Raw genomic sequence first — 22975 nt, 5'->3', positions numbered from 1 at the left:
AAATCAATTCGATATCAGAACTCCAAATCATTATTGTATCAACAGATCAATTTGGTATGACAGCGGAAGACAAATTTCTAGTACATTTCAGGACCAACTAACGCATCTTCCAACATCAAACCTATATGCAAGAGGATCATAAGATCAAAATGAACAGTCATAAGATGAGGATATCTAGCTCTACACATGATCAAAGATGAGTTTTGTTAATAATATTTAATGGTAGTCCATTGCTCATAATTGCGACTCTTGATACAATTACTGCAAAAAACATCTCACTAGAACATCCTTAATTGCAGATTAGTCATACAGATAACTCCTGATACAACTAATGCAAAAACATTTCACTATAATATCCATATGACAAGTTAATGTCATATATCATGAGGCCATGCTACTGTGAAATTAATATTTATCTATCACTTAGCAGCACCAAAATTTTCAGGAAGATATTTACAGTTGAATCATTAGATCTCCATTTGAACAACAATAGCCAAGTTCTCTACTGAAGATCACCACTACGTACTGAGAAATATACACAGTACTTAGAAACACATCACAACTATGGAATAACTGCAGTTGTGATTGGACCTCCCAGAAAATTTCAGGTGTCTAGACCCTTGCCCTTGATCATGTGTACACTGTAATTCTAATAAGGAAAACAAAAAAATGTTCACATCCATGTAAAACATCTTTCAGTGTCTTTCATTTGAGGGCTAAAACTGAAAATCCTTATAGCCACATTACAGACATGAGGCCTAAGACCAAAGTTCATTAACCACCTTAAACAAAAGTTTTGGCAGTTTGGGTGATCTATGGTGTAAGCCTAGCCATGCAAGATATTCTTGGGACGAGATTTTTTTTCCCATGGCATAAGCAAACTGCTCAGACTTGTCCTGGCTAGAACAAGAGAACTTGTACCTGAAAAATACATAAACATAAAAGCTAAGCATCCACAAACATCTCTAGGTCTATAGGCTAGTATAGAACATCAGCTAACATATTTAAGACAAGCAGGAAACAATTTTCTACTGAAAAGGTTTCTAATCATTCTTTATCCAACATACCATTGCATCTTCTCAATCATCAATATCTAACTCAATCAGATCATCAGGGTTTTGTATGTTCTTCTTCCTTTTAGCTTCAGGTTCTTGCTTTCCTGGAACTTCTTTCACCTTGGTAGTAGAGAAAGCCCTGGAATATAGAGCAAGAGAGTCTTATCACTGAGTTATGAACAGCATTTGCAACAATGACATTGTAGTACCATGTTACCATGTATGCGTATGACAAAAGTCAAAAACAATCAGGATGTGAATATCAACCTTTTCTTGAGATACTCCTCATACTGTTTCACTTTCTTTGTTTGGATATCAGCTTTTCCATCACTAGACTTCGGATCAATATTCTCTGCATTCAAATAACAGAACGATATAGCTCTGCTTTAGCCATCTTTATTAATAAACATGCCTGGATTTTTATGAAATTTACATAGAAGAAAAATATAAAAAAATACCTGCATTTGCAACTTTTGCAAGGAATCTAATTCCCTGTGATTGGTGCTTAGTTGTCACCTTGTCTGCATTACTGCTCACCAAAAAGGCATTTCAAACATAAGACTCCAGAATTACATGAATGCTTTATATCAAGAAATAAAAGAAAAGCTTTAACAGACTATTTAGCGATGCAGAAGGACTTAATTACCTGAGAGCCTTTCTCAAATCACCTGCAGACATTATTCTCGTAGGTCTGCGAAGCTTGTCGTTATTAGCATTTTCTACCAGAGGTTTCACCATATAAACCCCTTGTGATTTAGTAGGATTACGAAATGCTGTTGCTAGATTTCTGTAGATCACAATTTACAACACAATTAAAACAGCAACAACAAGACAATCCTGATAAGCATTGAACAATGTGTTTTATGTTATTTAAGCTTTAACAGAACCTATATAACAGAATGAGAAATTCAGACAATGAACAACATCAGAATAAAAGAAAAATATTAAGTAAAAGGAGCTATCTGTCCATATACTTACCCACCACTCAGTTCTGCACGTTTGGTAGTATATTTTTGACGTGTTGCCTGCATTAAGAAATACCAGACCAAAGTTTTGAGAACCATCCACACATCTTTTAACTCGCATTGATAATAAAACTAGATCCATACTTACAGAAATATGGTATTGACAATATGCCCCACGGCGTCTGCAAATTCACCCATAAAATGACATGAGATAGAATTTCTACAACAGTCTTTTGCAGAAACATAATTTAATATGAACAATGTGTGAACAAAATTTCTTCTAGCCACAAATGGGGCAAAGCAGCACATATAACAAACAGTTCTGTTACAAAACATCACCCTGCTCATACAATACAGTATGTGGTATTCATATGAAAAAGAGGCCCACCTGATGAATTTGACACTATGACCACTTCTACAGTGGGAATTAAAACTTAAATCTAACCATATATGCTCTAAACATATTTTCTTGTCCAAAGTCTAACTCAGCCAACCTTCCAATTTGAAGGCCTAGGCTGGATATGTCAGGAAAACCATGCCTTCCACATGTTTGCATACAGATGTTCAATAATATCTTTGGAGGTATTTCAAAGCCTTAGCACCTCAAAATGTCCGCCATCACCTGAAGAACGAGCTTCTCCAAACAAAGTTTTAAAAAACACATATATAGCCAAAGTTTATTTCATCAAAAAAAATTGGTAACAATAAAGAAAAGCAGTGTTCCACGGGGTCACGTCCCCCCACCTGGGGGTCGAGTTTCCCAGCTCTCTTGCGCTCCGGGGACTTGGGGACGAGAGGTGGTTGTTTCCCCACGCTCCCAAAAAGCAGGGTATGCAAGAAAACTTGAAAGGGGTTGTTTCCTCCATTTTTGGGGTTGTTTCCTCCAATTGGTGTCGTTTCCTAGGCAAAAGGGGTCTTAAGGGGTCTTGAGGGGTTGTTTCCCAAGAAAAAATTTGCAAATTTTTTTATGAAATAAAAAATCATAATTTTTAATAGTTGTTGACCAACCAGGAAGGGTTTACGTTATGTTCATTTCACATTTCATTTTCTGTTTGCTCCTTCATTGAACTGAACACTGCCGCCATCACCAAGCAGCCTTCTGTTTGCTCCTTCGTTGAACGGAACGCTGCCGCCATTGCCAAGCAGCCTTCTGTCTGCTCCTTTGTTGAACGGATTACCTTGAGCAATTATGCTCATTTATCTTTTGATATGTTCTTATGTTATTTTGACTCTATAAAATTTTAAAAAATAAATAAATAAAAAATAAAAAATAAATAAAAAAATAAAAATTAAAAAAAAAATAAAAATTGACTCTTGATGTATCAGACTTGACGTTTATAATTTTATTTCAATATTCAGTATTCAATGTTCATAGTTGGAAGTGGAACATCAATATGGTTTAAAGTTTAAAAGTTCAAACATTTATAATTTTATAATTTATTTTCATTGTGCATTGTTAGTAAGTTAGTAGACTAGTAGTTACACTGTACAGTTACAAACTTACATGTATGATGTATGATTATAATTTATATGATAATGATATCAATGATCATGCTTTTTATTTTAAATTTGTTTCAGTTATATGATTCATCGATTTATATTTTATATTTATAAGTTTTAAAGACCCCAACGTCCCCCCCACATTTCCTAAAAATTGGTGGGGAGATTTTGCATAGGCCGCTCCTGCGTATCCCCGTTCCCTCGCCTCCTCGTCCCAGAAATTTGATGGAACATTGAAGGGAGGGCATTCAGTTTAAGCCCGATCATGTGGGAATTCTCAAAATTGAGTGAAAGCTAGGATGAGAAGACTCGTGACTACTCACTTATGGCCAACCCAAACCCACTCCATGCCCAAGCTAATCAAGATCCCCAAATTCAAGATCAGCATACTACTCTGATCCAGGTGGATATTGGTGGCCACCTGCCAAGTCCACCTGGACCCCCACCATTGTCTTTCTCAGCATTTTCAGTTTCCTTAATTGTAGCACAACTTACTATTTTTAGCAATTTTTCGGGTCCTGAACTTCCGGAGCCGTTTTGAGGCCCTAAACGACGTTTTTTTGGGGAATCCGGGGGCAACACGAGTCCATGGAATGGACTGGTGTTGCCCGTTCCAACAATGATAGTGCTCGGATAGATCTTTCTAATGAGCTATTGTACACGTCAAACGGAGATCATATGCCAAAGTTACGACCTCGGGAAGTTGATGTACCAACTTACCCCCAAACGGGGCCCACAGTTTGGCGTTTCATCTCCTAGGGTTAGGTTTTGGAATGATAAGGGTTTTTTCCATTGTTTCTCAACAATAAATAGGCCTTCGAGCCTCATTGTAACACAGTTCAGAGGCATGTAGCCATCACATCTCTTCTCAGAGATAAGCTACCATCGCCCTAGCTAGTTTATTTCCATTTCTGTTTGTAAGCATATTTCAATATTTTCCATTAATGAAATGAAGTATTATTTCCGCTGCATCTTTGTGTATATGGTTATCTCTGTAATTTGTTGCGTTCCTGTTTAAATCCGGATCAGTGGTATCAGAGTAGTCTGCTTTTTCTCTGTTTTTCTTTGCATGTCCCCAACAAGGTCGGGATATAAGGAGTTAGGGCTTGAACTGGTTGAACCTTTGCAAGACCAGCCTCGCAAATCCTGACGGCCTCCCATGGCGGACGAGAAGAAAGACGAGGGGGCAGGAGATCCCATCAAAATCTTGCTCGAAGAAGCGCTCGAGCGACAACGGAATGCGATGATGGACAGCTTTGCGCAGATCCTTCAGCAGCTACCCAGAAGCGGCGCATCGGCTTCCAGCAGCTCCTCTGGAAACGCCACACCCTTTAAGGTACAAGTTAATTTTGAAATCCCCATATTCGAGGGTCAGATAGACGCTGATGCCGTAGATAAATGGTTAAATCTGCTAGAGGGTTACTTTTCTGTTCATGAATTTTCGAGTCGGGAAAAGATTGTTTTTGCTCTTCTCAAAGCAGCCCCCCACGTCAAGGACTGGTGGGAAACCTACTGCGAGCAGAAGGATGAAAGTACTGGCTCACTATTTTCAGCCGCACCCACCTGGGATTCGTTCCGGGATGCCATCAAGGAGCAGTACTACCCTGTCGGAAGCTATGAGGATGAATACATAAAGTGGACCACGCTGCGGCAGGGAAGGGACCAAGACGTGCCGGAGTTCACCAATCTTTTCCATACCCTTCGCACAAAGTTGGGTATCAAGGATTCGGAGCAACATTTGATACTCAAATACCGTGGCTGCCTACACAAGTACATCCAGGAAGAAATACAGTTCCTAAACATCCCCTCGCTCGGCGCAGCATACCGATATGCCGTCAAGGTCGAGCAGAAGTTTAAACAAAAGAAGCGAGACTTTGGATCTGCGAATCCAAAGCAGGGGAAAGGTGCCCCTAAACCACAGAACAAAGGACAAAGCCAAGGCGGGACAACCCAAGACAACCAGCCGAAGCTGCAAGCAAAGAGCAACGCCGCGAAGCCGAGAAAGGACACTGGAAAATGGTGCGAGTTCCATAAGAGCTCCACTCACAACACAAGTGAGTGTCGGGCCAAGCAGTCACTGGTGGCTGAGCTAAAGGTTTCAGAATCAGATGCATGTTCCGACTCTGAGTCAGAACCCGATAAGGGGTATGAAAAAGGGAAGCAGATCATTGATGCGGATCCCAGCGCCACTGTTGCTACCGCAAAGATCCAGAAAAATGAACCCGAAGATCCAGAGGAGGAGGAGCGTCTCTTCCACTCCCAGATGTGGGTAAAGGGCTCCCCGATACAGTTCATTGTTGATAGCGGGAGTCAAAAGAACCTCATTTCGGCAGAGGTCGTGAAGCGGTTGGGCTTACCGACCACAGCACATCCACAACCATACACCATTGGGTGGCTTCACCAAGGGCGAGATCTTCGCGTGAGCCAGCAGTGTCGCCTTCCATACAACATCAAGCCCTTCACGGATGAGGTATTGTGTGACATTGCTCCCCTTGAAGTTTGTGATGTATTACTAAGACAACCATACTTGTGGAAGCGACATGCTGTGTACGAATCAAGGCCCCGTGCTGTTATTATTACATTGGGAAATAAGTTGTTCAGGATACCAGAGGTAGCACCACCTGCCGCCATCTCTTTGATTACTGCAAAACAATGCAGTAAGATCATTTCCAAAACCAGGAAATTTGTTTTCCTGATGATACGCCCTCAAGGGAAGAAGAAGACAGTGGCCGCGGCCTCCAAACGGGGTCCCTCTGCACGGCAGCTACAGATGGACAAGATTGTGGAGGAGTACGAAGACATCTTCACCTCCCCGGCAGGGGTTCCTCTGCACTGTCAAGTCAAGCACTCCATCGATCTGACCCCAGGTGCGCCGCTACCCAATGGACCAATTTATCGGCGCTCCGTTCTGGAGAACAATGAAATCAAGAGGTAGATTCAGGAGCTCCTGCAGAAAGGTCACATCCGTCCGAGTTCTTCGCCCTGTGGGAGCCCGATAGTGTTGGTACAGAAGAAGGATGGTACGTGGAGACTCTGTATTGACTATCGGGCGCTGAACAAGATCACTGTCCGTAATAGGTACCCGATCCCGCGGATTGATGACCTCCTAGACCAACTAAAGGGGGCAAAATATTTCAGCAAGATCGATCTGAAGTCAGGATATCACCAGGTACCAATTGAACCCTCAGATGTGTGGAAGACTGCCTTCAAATCCAAGGAGGGCCTCTTCGAATGGTTGGTCATGCCTTTCGGATTGACGAATGCTCCTGCAACCTTTATGAGGCTAATGGATGACATCTTGCAGCCATTCACCAACTCCTTTGTAGTAGTATACTTGGATGACATTCTGATCTTCAGCCAGAGTTGGGAAGAGCACCTCCACCACATCCGACAAGTTCTCCAAACACTGCGGCAACACAAGCTATGTGCCAATTTGGAGAAATGCACTTTTGGCATGACCGAGGTTCAGTATCTGGGATACATCATTGATGAACAGGGGGTGCATGTTGATCCAGCCAAGGTCCAAGTCATTCGGGATTGGCCCTCTCCAACCACTTTAACAGAGCTCCGCAGCTTTCTAGGTCTTGCCAACTTCTACCGCAGGTTTGTGTTGGGATTTTCTCATATTTCTTGGCCCTTGAGTCAAGTCACCAAGGGCGGGGCGAAAGCAAAATTCTTTTGGTCTGAATCTCAACAGAAGGCATTCAGGGAGTTGAAGGATCGCCTCTGCACGGCACCAGTGCTCACGTTACCAAATTTACAACAACCATTTGAGGTCGAGACAGATGCCTCTGACTATGCTATTGGGGCAGTCCTTACTCAACATGGACATCCAGTGGCATATCACAGTGAAACACTTTCAGACACAGTCCGGAAGTACCCCACTTATGATAAAGAGATGTATTCCATTGTACAGGCCTGCCGACAATGGAAGCATTACATTTTGGGGAAGGAAACAGTCATCCACACAGACCACCGACCTCTGCAGTTCATACAGACCCAAGGGAAATTGCAGAATGATCGCCATCAGAAGTGGTCTACATACCTGCAACAGTTTCACTTGAATATCAAGTATAAAAAGGGCAGCACCAATAATGTTGCAGATTGCCTCAGTCGACCACCGATCATGGCGCTAACCACCGTGCTCAACTCTTGCGGGCACGAGACTTCTGATTGGCCACTTCTCTACAAAAGCGACCCAGAATTCGGCCACACATACCAGACACTCTTGGAGGGTCGGCAGGTTGCAGATTTTCACCTCCAGGATGCCCTGTTATGCCACCTCGGTCACCTTTGTGTTCCTTCAAGCGAGCGTGCCAAGATGATTTGGGAAGCACACTACAGTCGGGCTGCTGGGCATTTCGGGGTCGAGAAAACAGTGGCAGTACTGCAAAACTATTTCTATTGGCCGAATCTTCGACGGGATGTTGGGAAGTACATCCGATCATGTACTGCCTGTGCCATTGCCAAACCGACCATTAAGAAGCAAGGCCTCTATACCCCGTTGTCTACCCCTAGTCGACCTTGGGAATCCATCTCCATGGATTACATGTCAGGCCTTCCTTCCACTAAGCATGGAAATGACTGTGTTTTTGTGGTCGTCGACAGGTTCTCAAAGATGGCCATTATGATGGCCTGCAAGAAGAATATCACAGCAGAAGCCACTGCTAAACTCTTCTTTGAACGAGTGTGGGTGCACTTTGGGATCCCACAGTCTATCATCTCAGATCGGGACAGTCGGTTTCTCAGCACCTTTTGGTCCAGTCTCTGGTCAATGCTGGACACCAAACTCACGAAGTCCACAGCCTTCCATCCTCAAACTGATGGCCAGACAGAGGTTGTCAATAGGATGATTGTGCACATTCTGCGCATGTATAACTCAAAGCATCCACGCACATGGGACGAGAGCCTCCCCTACGTTCAGCACAGCTACAACCGAGCTCTTCACAGCTCCACTGGCCATAGCCCTTTTCAGGTGGGTTTGGGATTCCAGCCACTATGCCCCATTGATGTGGCCATGCCACTTGCAGCTACTCACATGAATTCAGCTCATGTCCAGTCCGAAACAGATAAGGCCACCAGCTTCATTGAGCGCATCCAACATATTCGCCAGCAGGTCCATGACATTCTTGAGAAATCAAATGCCAAGTACAAGCAGCGACATGATCAACATCGGGTGCCACACAAGTTTCAGGTGGGCGACAAAGTCTGGTTGCATTTGCAAAAGGAACGCCTCACTGGAGCCTATCGGAAATTGAGACCACTCCGATATGGTCCTTACACCATTACTAAGGCTATGGGAGACAATGCATTTGAGCTCAGCATTCCCCCATTCCTTGGCCTGCACCCAGTATTCAATGTGGACCGCCTTCGGCCATACTTTCCACCATTGCTAGACACATCCGACATTGCAGAACAGCTCAAACCCACAGAATTAAATCCAGATTGCATGGAACAAGCTGCAACTGATCGGATCATGGACACACAGATCAAGAACACTCGCCAACAGAATATCCAACTGTATCGAGTTGTCAAAGCGGGCCAATTCCTTCAGCACGGCAAGTGGCTCACCAGGGAACAAGTTCAGCAGAAGTTTCCTCATCTCATGGAGGAGCTCAACGCAATGGGGACCATTGCTTCCTAAGGGGGGAGGAATGATCTAGGTGGATATTGGTGGCCACCTGCCAAGTCCACCTGGACCCCCACCATTGTCTTTCTCAACATTTTCAGTTTCCTTAATTGTAGCATTGATACAAGAATGAATAACTTCGATGACGCTTTATTGGGAGGATTCCAAAGTCCCCTCAATAATGGCCCTGTTTGGTCATCAGTTATCCCTAAGTATCAAGTTTCATTGACAGACCCTTATATCAATGAATTCTTGAATGCTTATATTCAGTTTTATGGTTTTAATGTTGCCCCACAGTCACAGATCGCTCAACTCCATGCTTCTACATGCCTGAGATTTGTCTCCACTTCCATGCCTCCTCTGAATCCAAAATTAACTGGTAGAGCTTTAAAAGAAGGTGTTATTGTTGGCCCTGGTAACACTGCTCCCCTACAGATTGGTTTTGCAGAATGTACTCTTCCAGATGAATGGAATAGTACTTATGTTCCACTTTCACAGAAATATCCTCAACTGCAAACCTCTAAAGTTCCTCCGAAATTGTCTCTCATCCATCATCCTGACGGATCCACTGGTCTTAAATTTACTACTCCTTCACTTACTAGATCTATGTCATCCTTCCCTAGATCTACAATCTTGGGTGGTAGGAATCCACAGATACCCCCTGTTCCTAGAAATTTATCATCAAGACATTCTGCTCCAAGAGAGGATCATAGAAAATCCACCTCTCAGCTACCTGATGATTGTCAGTTCTGTGTTCCATCTTCATCTTCTACATTCCAGACTGATGAAACTCCTAGCTCTGAAGTCTTTATACCTGATATCAAAAGTTTCTCACTTCCTAGAGCTCAGTCAGAAGTTACTGCAAAAATACCAGAAAGATATTTAGAATCTGGAAATTCTAGAAGGACATTTAGCAATGGAACGAAGAAAGCAGATTTCCAATGGTTATCTATGAAAGCAACTTCTGATCCCGATCAGAATGAAAATGAAAAGCTGCATAATTATACAAACTACCAAATAGTTTGTATGCTTCAGAATATTGATGATATAGCCCGAGATGTTTTAGAAATCAAAGAGCACATCAAAAAGATGCATACTGGTTATGTTGAGACATTGGGGATCCAAGATGAAAACACACAAAAGTTGAATAATATTCAGTCAAACATGGGTATTATCTCCAAGTCTTTAGAACATCTTACAAATGCACTCCCCACTCCTGCTTCTCCACCTCATTATAGAGAAGTAGATGTCTTAAGTTCAAAGCTGAAATTCTCCTCCAAATCTGATGAATCAAAGCAAATTCTTTTTAAAGGGATAGAGAATATAGATAAAGCCAGACTTGAGAAAATCAAGAAAGGAATCAATCTAGCTAGAGAAAAGACAGAGTTGATGAAAAATAGACTAGCTGATATTCCTTCTGTTGAAAGTCTAAGACTACCAAAGAACTATGTTAGCCTTAGTTCTTTGATAAAACAAAATGGCCAACCATCTGCTCCTTCAATAATGGCCATGTCAGGAATAACTGGTGAGCAAACACATGGTGAATCAAATTCTAAAAGAGACAGAAGTGATTCATTTTTCCATTCCAACAAAGGGAAAAGAGGTGCCAGTGATACCAATGCACATGAAGCATCAGCATCCAGCCCGTTCAGCAGATATACTGAAAATCTGCAATCTGTACCTATAAGGCTAGACAATCCTTCTTCCAGAGGATATGGAAATTCATTGTTAGTAAATATTGATTGCCTTGATTATAATGAAGTAATTGCTGTTTTGCATAATGTCCATGCTTGGGCATTACAGAGGAAAGCCGAAGCCAAAGTGTCATGGTCTGATGTAGTTACTCAGATTGTATGGTCTTTTACTGGCATACTAAAGCAATGGTGGGAAAGGCTTGCAGAGGAAGAGAAAGATCAAATAGTTGAACATAGTACTGATCCATTAAGAGCACTGTTTGAAGCTTTAAAACATGAATTTGTTGGATTAGTCCCTGAAGATTCAGCCCATCATTCACAGTTATTTCTCTCCCAGAAGTTATGCGACATTGATTACTTGCAAGAGTATTTTTGTGTTATGCAAAAGCTTCTGTATCAGGCTAGTGATCCACATAATGTTGCCTATCTGAGATATTATATCCAGTCTATGCCTGGAAAAATTCCTGATCTAATTAACCAGTACATAGCAGATCATAAAGTAAATTTGGAAGGACAATCATTTGCAGCTATTCACCAATTGATTGTCACAATATTGCAGAAAGAATGTGCAGAGAGCAAAGCCAAGAAGAATTTTTCAAAACAGATGCACTTTAGCACAAAGCTTTGCAATAATTTCAAAGAAACCTATAATTTTGGTTGTCACAAGAAAAGTGAAAGAAAGGTTTCTAAAAAGTCAAAGTTTGATAACTCTTGCTCTTGCAAGGCTGATAAATACTTTCCTAAAAAGAAAAAATACTTTCCTTCCAAAAAATCATTTAAAGGACGAAGGGTAGTATTTAGGAAAAGATCAAAACCTTCTAAAAAAGGTGTGTGTTTTATTTGTGGTAAAGAAGGTCATTATGCTAACACTTGCAGAGAAAGAAAGGATAAAAAGCAGATGAAGATAATGAATATCTTTTCTACAATACATGATCCACAAGATTGGGATCTCATATCCCACTCTGATGGAGAATATTTTGAAGTTTCAAGTTCTTCTTCAGAATCTTCGGATAGTGAAATTCCTGAAATCAGGAAATTAACAATTGATTCAGAATCATCTGATTCTGATGAAACCTTCATTCCTGATATTAAAATGTTTAGTTTGAATTCCTCAGGAGAGATACAAGCAAAGATTGCAGCAGTCAAAGCTGATCTAGCACAGTTAGATCCAGTTCAGTTTACAGCAAGAAGAAGATTGACTGAAAAACTTGAAAATCTTGAGAAACAACTGCCATCCAAAAGGAAAGAAAAATTTTCAGAGGAAGAAATAGATGATGACGACTTCATCGAAAAAGAGTTCGATTCAATGTTCAGACCTTTGCAGATTTCAGTATCTCCAGGTATGAATCAAATTGATGCTCTTAAAAAGAAGATCACAGATTTGGAATCTTCAATTCACCATACAAGGTCAGAAATGTTACAGTTGTCTTCCAAACTTCAAATGCTTATTTCTGATTATGATGATTGTAATTCCAAATTAACCAGCCTACTGATGAAAAATGTGCCAGTCATGGAAGAAATATCCCCAAAGAAAAATGTTGAGCTTTTTAATGTTATGGGCATCGGAGATAGAGTAGTTATTCCAATAAGAATTAAAGTCCCCAGCATTAAACAGTATACCTTGGATGCTCAAATAGATTCTGGTGCTATGAGTAGTTGCTGCAAATATAAAGCTATTCCTCATTATTATTGGCAGCCTACTAAACTCCAATTCAGGGCTATCACTGGTGATTTAATGGAAATAAGTCACATAGCTCCTGAATTTCCTATTTTCTTGAACGATGTCCAGGTTTTTGTCACTTTGTATAGTTTTGATACTGGTGCTGATGTTCTGTTAGGACAAGATTTTCTGAAGAAATATTTGCCAGTCACTTTCGGACAAGATTATGTTACATTCTCCACCACTGCTGGTCCTATCACAGTCCCTGCTTCTAGTGACTATAAAATTAATGTGCAACCTGAAGAACAGGATCCTCTCCAGTATAGTCTGCAAGATCTCACCAAGATTAATAAGATCGTAAAAAATGCAGAGTTACATGGTCCCAAAACTTTGCAACAAATTTCTGATAAACTTCGTGCAGATTGTACTTCAAGTAGGCCAGATGCTTTTTGGGCAAGAGAAAAGTATTTTGTTGCACTACCTTACCGAGAAGGATATATTCCTAAGCCACAAAAAGCCAGTGCAAATCATATGAGTCCAAAAGAGCAAGAATTATGCAAAGCAGAAATTGAACAATTGATAGAACAAAAGCTTATTGAATCCTGCAAGAGCCCTTGGGCCTGCCCGGCTTTTTATGTCAATAAGCATAGTGAGCAGAAAAGAGGCAAGAAAAGGCTTGTGATTAATTATAAGGCTTTGAATGATGCTCTTCTTCCTATTCGATATCCTCTGCCTAACAAAGAATTATTACTTGCCAAAATTGCTAATGCTAATGTGTTCAGCAAGTTTGATCTTAAAAGTGGATTCTGGCAGATTGGTATTATTCCTGATGATAGGTATAAAACAGCCTTCACTGTTCCTCATGGCCAATATCAATGGACTGTGATGCCCTTTGGTTTGAAAAATGCTCCATCTGAATTCCAAAAAAGGATGGAAGACATTTTTGGTGGGGTAGAGTACATTATTGTATATATTGATGATTTGCTTGTATTTAGCAGAGATGTAAATATGCACAAGATCCATTTAGAACAATTCTACCAACTTGTATATAAGCATGGATTAGTACTTTCAGATTCAGAAGAGAAGTTTCAGATTGGAAAAGTCAAGATTGATTACTTGGGTTTACACATAGAAAAAGGACATGTAGAACTTCAGCCACATGTGCTAATCCATCTATTAAAGTTTCCTGATATAATTGCCAATGTAAAGACCCTGCAGAGATTTCTTGGATGCCTGAATTATATAAGAAAATTTTATGCTAACCAATCAGAGGATACAAATATACTGCAGGACAGACTAAAGAAGAAAGGTGTCAGATGGACAGATGAAATGACAACAGCAGTAATTAGTATTAAGAGTAAGCTTAATGATTTGCCAAAACTCAAGCTTCCTGATACTAATCTTCCTTTTATACTTGAAACAGATGCTTCTTATCACACTTGGGCTGCAGTTTTGCTACAAAAGCATGGAAGAAAAGAATTGGTTTGTGCCTATTCCTCAGGATCTTTTAATGACACAGAGAAAAAGTATCCTTCTTCTCATAAAGAAATACTTGCAGTAAAGAGAGGAATAAAAAGATTTCGCTTGTTCTTGAAAAGTGTTAAATTTATTGTCAGAACAGATCTAAAGCATATGAAACAAATGTTGGCAAACAAAAGGTTGTTAGAAGAAGGCAGTACCAGAGTACTAAGATGGGCACTATGGCTAGAAGGTTTTGATTTTGATATTGTTTACAAATCTGGTGCAGAAAATTATCTTGCTGACATGCTTACCAGAGAAGGTGCTCAAGAAACCAAGGAGATCAAGATGTTCAGACCACTTAATCAGCACGAAGCTTCTACAAGTCAGTCCAGTCATGTCGAGTCTAAAAGAGTTAAGTATGTTACAGTCTGTAGTAACTGTCATTATGAGTTTTGTCAAGAATGTCTATCAAAACAGGTCCAAGTCTTGCCATTATGCTTAAGACAAATCATTCTGCAAAAATGGTTTGATTCCGAGGAGTCTAGATGGTCATATACAAAAGAGTTACCATATAGGATTAGGCCATGGCGTGTTTATTATGCATTGTCTAGGGAACCAGATCCTGTTTATTTTGGGTGTATTCAAAATACTGACTGGACATGGGCAGACTACTTTTCCATTCACCAAAGAGCTAGGATACATGGTTCGGTTAAGGTCATATTTTATGCTGCCGCTATAGATCCCTCAAACAATTGGTGGAGTCCATGGTTTAAGCTATTCATGTTTAGATATTTGCCTAGAGCTAAAAGCATTTTCGATAGGACTTTTGCTGAGTTTGTCAGAATCTTTCATTGGGAAATGCATGTAGCTGTCCAAAATGATTTCGTCTTAGAATTTGAATTCATCCACAAACACACAATTGTCATTCCTAATGAAGAAGATGAATCCTTTAAGCTTTCTGTCAGATTCAGAGGATTGATATCAGTGGACCCACATGACAGGCCAACATTCATGTTCACATTTCCATTCTTTTGTTGTACCAGAGATGTAGCACCATATTGGCTAGATGAATCTGTCCCATATGAAGTGCTGGCTCCAAACAATGAAGAGCTAATTGAAGAATTAATAGAACAAGACCAAAACAGGCTTGGCCATAATAATCCAGCTGTTCCAGATACTCATGCACATGATTATGAAGACAGGGCTAACAGTGACTGATTGAAGGGATCAATCAAATGAAATCCTTTCATATCCTGCTTTATTTGTACATATACTGCTCTTCGGTTTCCGTGGGATTTAGTCCGAATAAAATCTCCACTGTGTAATTACTTTATCTTGTTGTTCTTTGGTTTGCGTGGGATTTACTCCGAATAAAATCTCCACTGTGTAATTACTTTTGTATAAGAGCCGACGTCCTAGATTCCGGCCATCTTTTCACTTCAGAGATGTCATGATTCGGTCCCCATATGGCTTAGCCTCCAAGGGATGAGATAACAAGTGGTTGTCCCCACTTGCCCGAATCTTTAGGACTATTCATTACTTTTGTACAAAGTTCTTTAGTGATTCGTGATAGACATCTTGCATGATGATCTAATGAATCTTTTGAAGTTTCAAGTTCCCGGTAAAACCTTTCACCGGATGACCTGCTAGGATATTATAAATACTAGCATTGTAAGCTCATTAGGGGCATTAGAGTCTTGAGAGTTTTGAGAGAGTCTGAGTAGTGTGGTAGTCTGAGTGAAGTCTCCCTGCTCTGCATCTGCGAGAAGTTTTCTCGATCTGCTTGCATCACGGAGGTTAACTCTATAGTCTGTATTGTGAAGTTCTAGTTCTTTAAGTTTAGACGAGACGAGATCTCCCTGCTCTGCATCTGCGAGAAGTTTTCTCGATCTGCTTGCATCACGGAGCGCTAGTCTCGTATCTGGTCTCATATCTGGAGTCTGTAATTATCTGAGAAGCAAATATATATCTTGGCGCATCTTTGCTGTATACCTGGTTCTTTCTATGTTTTATGGTATCAGAGCCATCTGGTTCTTTGTCCAAGAGCTGTTTTAAATTGTCTGGTTCTTCCATTGAGTAGTATTTGTCCGAGCTATTGTCCACGAGTCTAAGTTTGCGATAAGGCGCTGGTAGAGAGCTGTGAAGGTGAAGGACTACCGTGTTTGCTTTCCTGGTGCACAAAAGCTTTGATTCTCCTCTGTTCAGGTGCTTACTCATACTTTCTTTCAATGGCTGGTTATATGAATGAGTTTTCTCTTCAGAAGCCCGAAGACAGAAAGATAGCTCATAAGAATCGATGGTCTTTTATGAATAAGTTTTTAAATAAAACCAGAAATGAAGATGTTCTCTATGATGAAAAAGTATTAGTACAAGAATTTGAACCACAGCCTAACTGGACATTGCCAGAGATTGATATTGATAAACTCTATAAAATGCCTGTTTTCCAGTTTCGAGCTGCTCAGTTATTTAGATTTACATCTGTGAATATTCCTATTCGTTCCAACAATGATAGTGCTCGGATAGATCTTTCTAATGAGCTATTGTACGCGTCAAACGAAGATCATATGCCAAAGTTACGACCCCGGGAAGTTGATGTACCAACTTACCCCCAAACGGGGCCCACAGTTTGGCGTTTCATCTCCTAGGGTTAGGTTTTGGAATGATAAGGGTTTTTTCCATTGTTTATCAACAATAAATAGGCCTTCGAGCCTCATTGTAACACAGTTCAGAGGCATGTAGCCATCACATCTCTTCTCAGAGATAAGCTACCATCGCCCTAGCTAGTTTATTTCCATTTCTGTTTGTAAGCATATTTCAGTATTTTCCATTAATGAAATGAAGTATTATTTCCGCTGCATCTTTGTGTATATGGTTATCTCTGTAATTTGTTGCGTTCCTGTTTAAATCCGGATCATACTCAAGCCACAAATAGCCTAGATAGAGATTGAGCTTGGGTTGGTCACGAGAACTCACATAACAATAAGATTATGTGACCCAAAAGATACACCCCAACAAATCAACAACCTCTGGTGTATTGACATTGTTACAACAAAATCATGCACTTCTCAAGATAAAGTCCAAAAGCTCAAGTGTGAGACCCAATGTCCTTAGACAACGAAAATTATCACCTCACCAACCCTCCTCTTGCTTCTGGCTCAAGGGGGCTTTTCCCTAGCAAGGATCAAATGGCCCAAGGGGGCTTTTCCCTAGCAAGGATCAAATGGCCCAATCAAACCATGTCAAGAGCCCCCTAAGGCTTCTACTTCAATTACCACCAATCACAAGATCGTACAATTACGGTTTAAGGTGGAATATAGGATTTCTATGGTTTGGTTTAAGGTGGAAGATAGGATTGACAAAGATTTGAGCAACCAAGACATCGCTAGTGAAGTCACAGGTAGTGTCATGGGCAAAAGAAAAGCGATCAACAACCAACCAACAGTGACTAGTAGGGACCTGTAGATTGTGCAAACAACGCAAGGAGAAGTGTGAGCTTGCAAGTCACAAGATTGCATCCACCGTGATTGGTAAATTTCAACCCTCAAAGTGAGGTCATCCCAATCACAGTGTGCCAACAAACCTTTCAATTAATTTTCTGATCTGGAAATAAGGTAGCAATCGGTCTAAGGTTTGATGACAGGTTGGAGGGAACCTATAACTTCAATCCATGGAAGGAGAGAATAGCACTCGTTCTCATGGAGAACAACCTATGGGAGTTTGCATAAACTCAAGTTACACCTGCTACAGATGCTATAGCACTGGCCACCCATAATTTGAAGGATGTGAAAGCCAAATGTACCATCATGGATGCAGTGAAGGATCATGTGATCACTCACATATTAGGAAAGAAGAGTGTCCATGAGATTTGGACCACTCTAATGAGCCTATATCAAAGTGATAACCAGAACTGGAAAAATTGTGTTGAAAGTTAAGAAACACCAAGATGACTAAATCAGACACAGTGGCATCATATATCACTAGGATTCGGGAAATTCAAGATGAGCTTGAAGTTGTTGGGGTAGACATATTAGATGAGGAACTTGTAAGGATAGCCTTCATTGGGTTCACAAAACAATGGGCTACCTTTATGGCAAGTGTTCTAGCACAAGATAAATTACCTGATTGGAGCAGACTACGAGATGACTTCACTAAGAAGGAAAAAATCTTGGAGAAACCATTTTTTGGCGAATAGTGTAAGACTAGGGATGATGAGAACCTTGCTCTTTCCAATTAGGCAACAAGGAGCAAAGGAAAAGGCTCGAGTAGCAAGAGTGAAGAGTCAACCTCACAATCAAAGAAGAAGGACATGAATAACGTCAAGTGTTTTGAATGTCATAAGATGGGACACTATGCTTCACTGTCTCCAAAGAAGAAGGGTGGAAAAGGGTACACAATCAACTACAATTTTGTCAACAGAAGTTCAAGCGAAAGAGTTTGCTAGGAAGTTTGAAACCGAATTCTCACTTATTCCCTACCTTTGCTTGAGCACCTTACCAATTGATGTGTGGCTACTTCATAGTGGAGCCACACGTCATAAGCCAAAAGCACGAGACCTATTTGACAACCTGATAGAGTTGGACACAAAGTTGCATGTGGAGATTGATGTTGATACTAAACATGTAGTGAAGGGGGTTGGAACAATGATTTTCAACTTGAGTTAGGAGGCAAGTTGGAAGTGAAGGAAGCGTTATGGGTGTCGAAACTCAAGTGGAGTTTTCTCTCAGTCTCCACGATAGAGAAGGGGCTTTGCGTCGCACTCGAGGACAGACAAGCACCGATCGAACCCATGGGATCTAGCTTAGGCTATGGCCACATAAATGGAGTTAGAGAGGACAACCAGTATAGATAAAGGGCCAACCTATTCAACCTTTGGGTTCAGGTGGGGAGGAGCAATCAAAAAATTTCTCCAAGTCAATCAAGAAGGTCTCTTAGTATGAGATGACCTTACAAGATGTTCAAGAGCAAGAGGCTTCTAGCAAGAAGTCCAAAGGGAGCAAGTCTTCAAGGATGTTTTTGAAGAAGGTGGCAAGGAAGACTTCCAGTTCAAAGGGATCAACCATGGCAGCAAATCCAAGATAGAAGTTAGTTCCAAGTGGCATGAGTACCTCCCTCGCTAAGAGGGAGTGTTGACATCTGTAGCTTGCGCAAGTACTTCAGCACAGACCTAAGTATCTAGCCATGCATAAGTCACCCAAAGTCTCCTTAGGGCACTTGCTCGAGTGTTGAGTAAGTTGCCATTGTAACTTAGTCTAAGCCTAACTTAGGAAAAGCACATAATCAATTATATTGGCTATCAAGCTAAAGAAACTTAGGAAAAGTAAAGTATTTACTTTAGTGATTATGGTTTAATCTCAACCGCCAATCTCAAGTGAGGCGAGATTTAATCTCGACTATCAATCACTTTGGAGATTAGATTTAGGGATTTAGCTCAATGAAAAGTTATAAAAGCAAGGCTAAGGAGAGGAGAAAGACACCACACAATGGCACAAGCCATTGAGAGAGGGATCTTCTCAAGTGAGGAGTGCAATACTCAAATGTGTTGGGTCTGAAAAAGGTGCAGGTTTGCAGCATAGGTGATCTAGATCAGCCAAGGAGATCAAGCATAGATATACGGCCTAATCAGCTAGATCAGAGCCAAGGTATGTTGTAATTGTAAATTTCTCAATTGGGCCATTATCCCAAGACGACAGCCCAAGTAGATTTTGATTAAGATTTAATGAAGCATTGATTTGAATGGGCAGAATTTGTATGTGTCACATGTGATTGAGATTGGTTGTTAATATTTTGCTTCCACAGAATATTTTGTTAATAATCCAATTGTGCTTTTATTCAATAAATCTTTGATAAATCTGCTAGGAACTAATTGTTGGGTGCTAAGTTCAAAATTTAACAAGTTTTCTTTGTAGGTTTTTGTTTGTGGAGTGAGGTTGAGTTTCGGCCAAGAGCCACCTAGAGCAAGGAAGGAGGCCAAGGTTCCAGCCAGGGGGGCAGAATATTTCCAGTGCACAAGCTGTACAACAAAGGGGACCAGAACTCACAAGTAGAGGCCAAGATTTTCCATGGCTGAATTTATTCAGTGAAGTCAAATTCCCTTTTGGCCGAAAATCCAGTTGGCTATTTCCAGGTTCAATTATTGTTGTGATTTCTATGTATTTCTTTATGGGTCAAGGCCCTAATTTTCCTAGGTAATAAAAGTGAACAAAGATTTGTTGGGCAAATAATTTTCTGCTGTCTTGTTGTTTATTTTCCTATTAATTTCCGCAGCAATTTATTTCTGAGAAGTTTAAAATACCATTGAATTTATTCTCCAATAATTTCAGAATTTATTTCAGCACAAATAATTTTCTAGGTATAAAATAATTGTTGAGGTAAAAATAAATCAGTTCTACTATTTAAAACTTGACAATTGGTAATCCTCTAATTGGTGAAATAATCAATATGTTTGCACAACGTCCAAGTAATGTTTGCATAAAGGTGGATATACTTTCGTTTTGTTGTGTGCTCACACTTCGAAAATAGAGAATGTTTATATTCATTAAGCATTTGGACTGTTGTAGCACTTTTGAGCTACCCACCGTTTATTTACTATTAATGCCTAACACCCTATCACTCAACTCAATTATATACTTAGATTCAAAAGCAACCAGATGTGCCTTCTTTTCAAAAGAGAATCAAGAATGAATTGTCCAACAGCTCATTAATTGTTTGGTTTTATGAATGGGCATCATTGCTCGCAAGCAAATCACTTGGGGAGATATACATATCCATACGTTATATATGTGACCAATTGGACTAGGGTGCTTTCCAGTTTTTGCACAAACACATTTGGAGTGTGTGTCTATAACATACCTAGACCTCCCGAGTCCCGTCTAGGCCATGTTACTACCAACTGACACCAATTTGAAAATGAACATACCTGTAACATGATAGATATGTTCATGCAACTAGCAATCATCTTTCAAATCATGAATGCAAATGAATAGAGCATGCACAATAGCATTCAATAGCATGGAACATGAACTAAACATAGTATTCATGCATAGCAATAACACAGAAAATAAAAACAACAATCAGAAACTTATCTTTATAAACATTTTACACAACCAGCTAAAGACATCAAACAGTCCACCCAACCATAGTTGTTGCTGCACCAATCTCTCTACAACAGGCCACCTCCAAGCTGGGGCCATGAATCGACAAGGACAAACATGCTCCTATGGATGTCTACAGTCCACAGAAACAGCCCAAATCCTAGTAATGTCATAGGACGCGACTCCTACAACAATTCCAACCACCCAGCTCTTGAGTAGTTTTTCATCAAGAAATTTTTGCAGGCATGCCAGCCTAATTCTTAGTAGTTTCCTGCTCTGACAAGAAATCCTCAACTCATAGTCATGACTCCCTCCCTTTCCAAGCATAGAACTCTAGTTTTTCCTAAGTTCTTGTTGTCTAAAAGTCTGCACACTCACTCCACTATAGTTTTCTCTTTTTCTCCAAGCCTAGTTGACTTTCGCCATTCAGCAAAGATGATTGTACCTACCCATGTTGTCATAATTAGATGAGATGACTCTCACCCAACCTCTTACATGCATCAAATGATACAATTCCCATCCCATGCTTCAATAACTATGGGAGATGACTCTTCTACCAACCCCACACATGCATTTAATTATTGGTTTTTAATAAATCAAAGGAGAATTATATGGTTATGAAAAAATGATTTATGAAGGTGGCATTTCCACTAGATCCCCCTTTAGCCTCTCGCTTGTGCAATCATAGCCCCCCCATGACTTTGCCCGCGTCCATCCCGCAGCCAGTGATGCACTTCATTTTATTATTTTCAATGTACAATGTTTACATATTACAACATTTAGCCCTCCGCCATTCATAACATATAAAACTATACATTGCTAGTATGGGAATCAGATTTGGGGTGTTACAATGTCACTCAATTGGCACTTTAATACAGAACACTACAGACAGAAAAGAACATAAGTCTTGGAATCCATCCTAAGGACAGAGATATCTTCTTAACTCCTAGAACAAATTTTTCATTCAATTGATTTGTCATATATAAACACGCCTTGTTATCAATTCTGAGCAAGGATTGCAAAGAACAATTTTTATTTCCATAGAGGATTTGTGTTGGTGAGATGTGTGAGTGATAAGTCCTGCACTTATGGATCAGAACTTGAACATCTTCTTGACCCGTCCCCAAACATGTCAATCAACCTCCACCAATGTTATCAGAACTGAACTGGAACCAGTGGAACCAGCCAGTCCAGCCGTTTTTGGCCCAAAACCGGTCTGAACTGGGCCTCCGAACCGGAATTGGTCCGTTTGGTACCGAACCAGCCGGTTCTATAACAAAACCGGTCAGTTCAAGACCGGTTTTTTTCTGTTTGTCCCTTCCGAGGTCAGCATAAAAAAAATTGTCTTTTTTTTTTGGTTGATTTTTTCAATTGATTGGTTTACTTCCAATTCTCCCCTAGGCCAACCTAATATTCAAGCTTATGGTCCTCAGTGTAATGTTCAAGCCTATGGTCCTATTATTGCTATGAATTTCATGGTAATGTCAAAATATTAAGTAAAAGTGACATTCTCCTTAATCTTTCATTTCTGTCCTTTTACTTTAAGAATTTCACTTTTACTTAAATTTTTAACATTACCATGAAATGACTCTGGATGTTTGAGAGTGGTTCTAACTAATGTTTTAAAAACGGACACGGGTTCCGAATGGGCGGAGGGTCAGCTCCGACTCCGACTAGGTATCGACTCGGCCGGTTTGATTTCAATGACTCGGTCGTTGTAAAAAATACATTAAATATTTTTTTATGAAAAAACATAGTTTTAAAGATTTTCATTCATGTTTCCAACAATGTTGCGAAAATCGTTATCGGGATTAAATCGGCGAGGGGAAAAAATCAGAAGGCAAAAACAAATAAACAAACAAACAAAAATTGGAAAAAAATCGTAAAATACAAAAATATTCTTTTTTTTCAATTTTTTAA

General features: G+C 40.2%; 1 protein-coding gene across 3 annotated transcripts in view; it reads right to left on the bottom strand.

The window, feature by feature from the left end:
- Positions 1 to 262: 262 nt before the first annotated feature.
- Positions 263 to 22975, bottom strand: part of LOC149186591 (uncharacterized) — an 82627-nt gene continuing 59914 nt past the window's right edge. For all 3 annotated transcript variants that reach the window (XM_089411059.1, XM_089411060.1, XM_089411061.1), the window contains 7 exons: positions 2169 to 2202; positions 2034 to 2080; positions 1702 to 1842; positions 1514 to 1584; positions 1323 to 1407; positions 1068 to 1194; positions 263 to 921 (listed from right to left, as the gene is read on the bottom strand). In XM_089411059.1, coding sequence (XP_089267185.1) covers positions 1080 to 1194; positions 1323 to 1407; positions 1514 to 1584; positions 1702 to 1842; positions 2034 to 2080; positions 2169 to 2202 — 493 coding nt within the window. In that variant the 3' untranslated portion in view covers positions 263 to 921; positions 1068 to 1079. The remainder of the gene's footprint in view (positions 922 to 1067; positions 1195 to 1322; positions 1408 to 1513; positions 1585 to 1701; positions 1843 to 2033; positions 2081 to 2168; positions 2203 to 22975) is intronic.

The sequence above is a fragment of the Pinus tabuliformis genome, chromosome 3_1 (genome assembly GCF_031772625.1).
Source record: "Pinus tabuliformis cultivar Carrire ecotype Pingquan chromosome 3_1, CPIR1, whole genome shotgun sequence".
NCBI classification, from domain to species: Eukaryota; Viridiplantae; Streptophyta; class Pinopsida; order Pinales; family Pinaceae; genus Pinus; species Pinus tabuliformis.
This window is presented reverse-complemented; position numbering and strand designations above follow the sequence as displayed.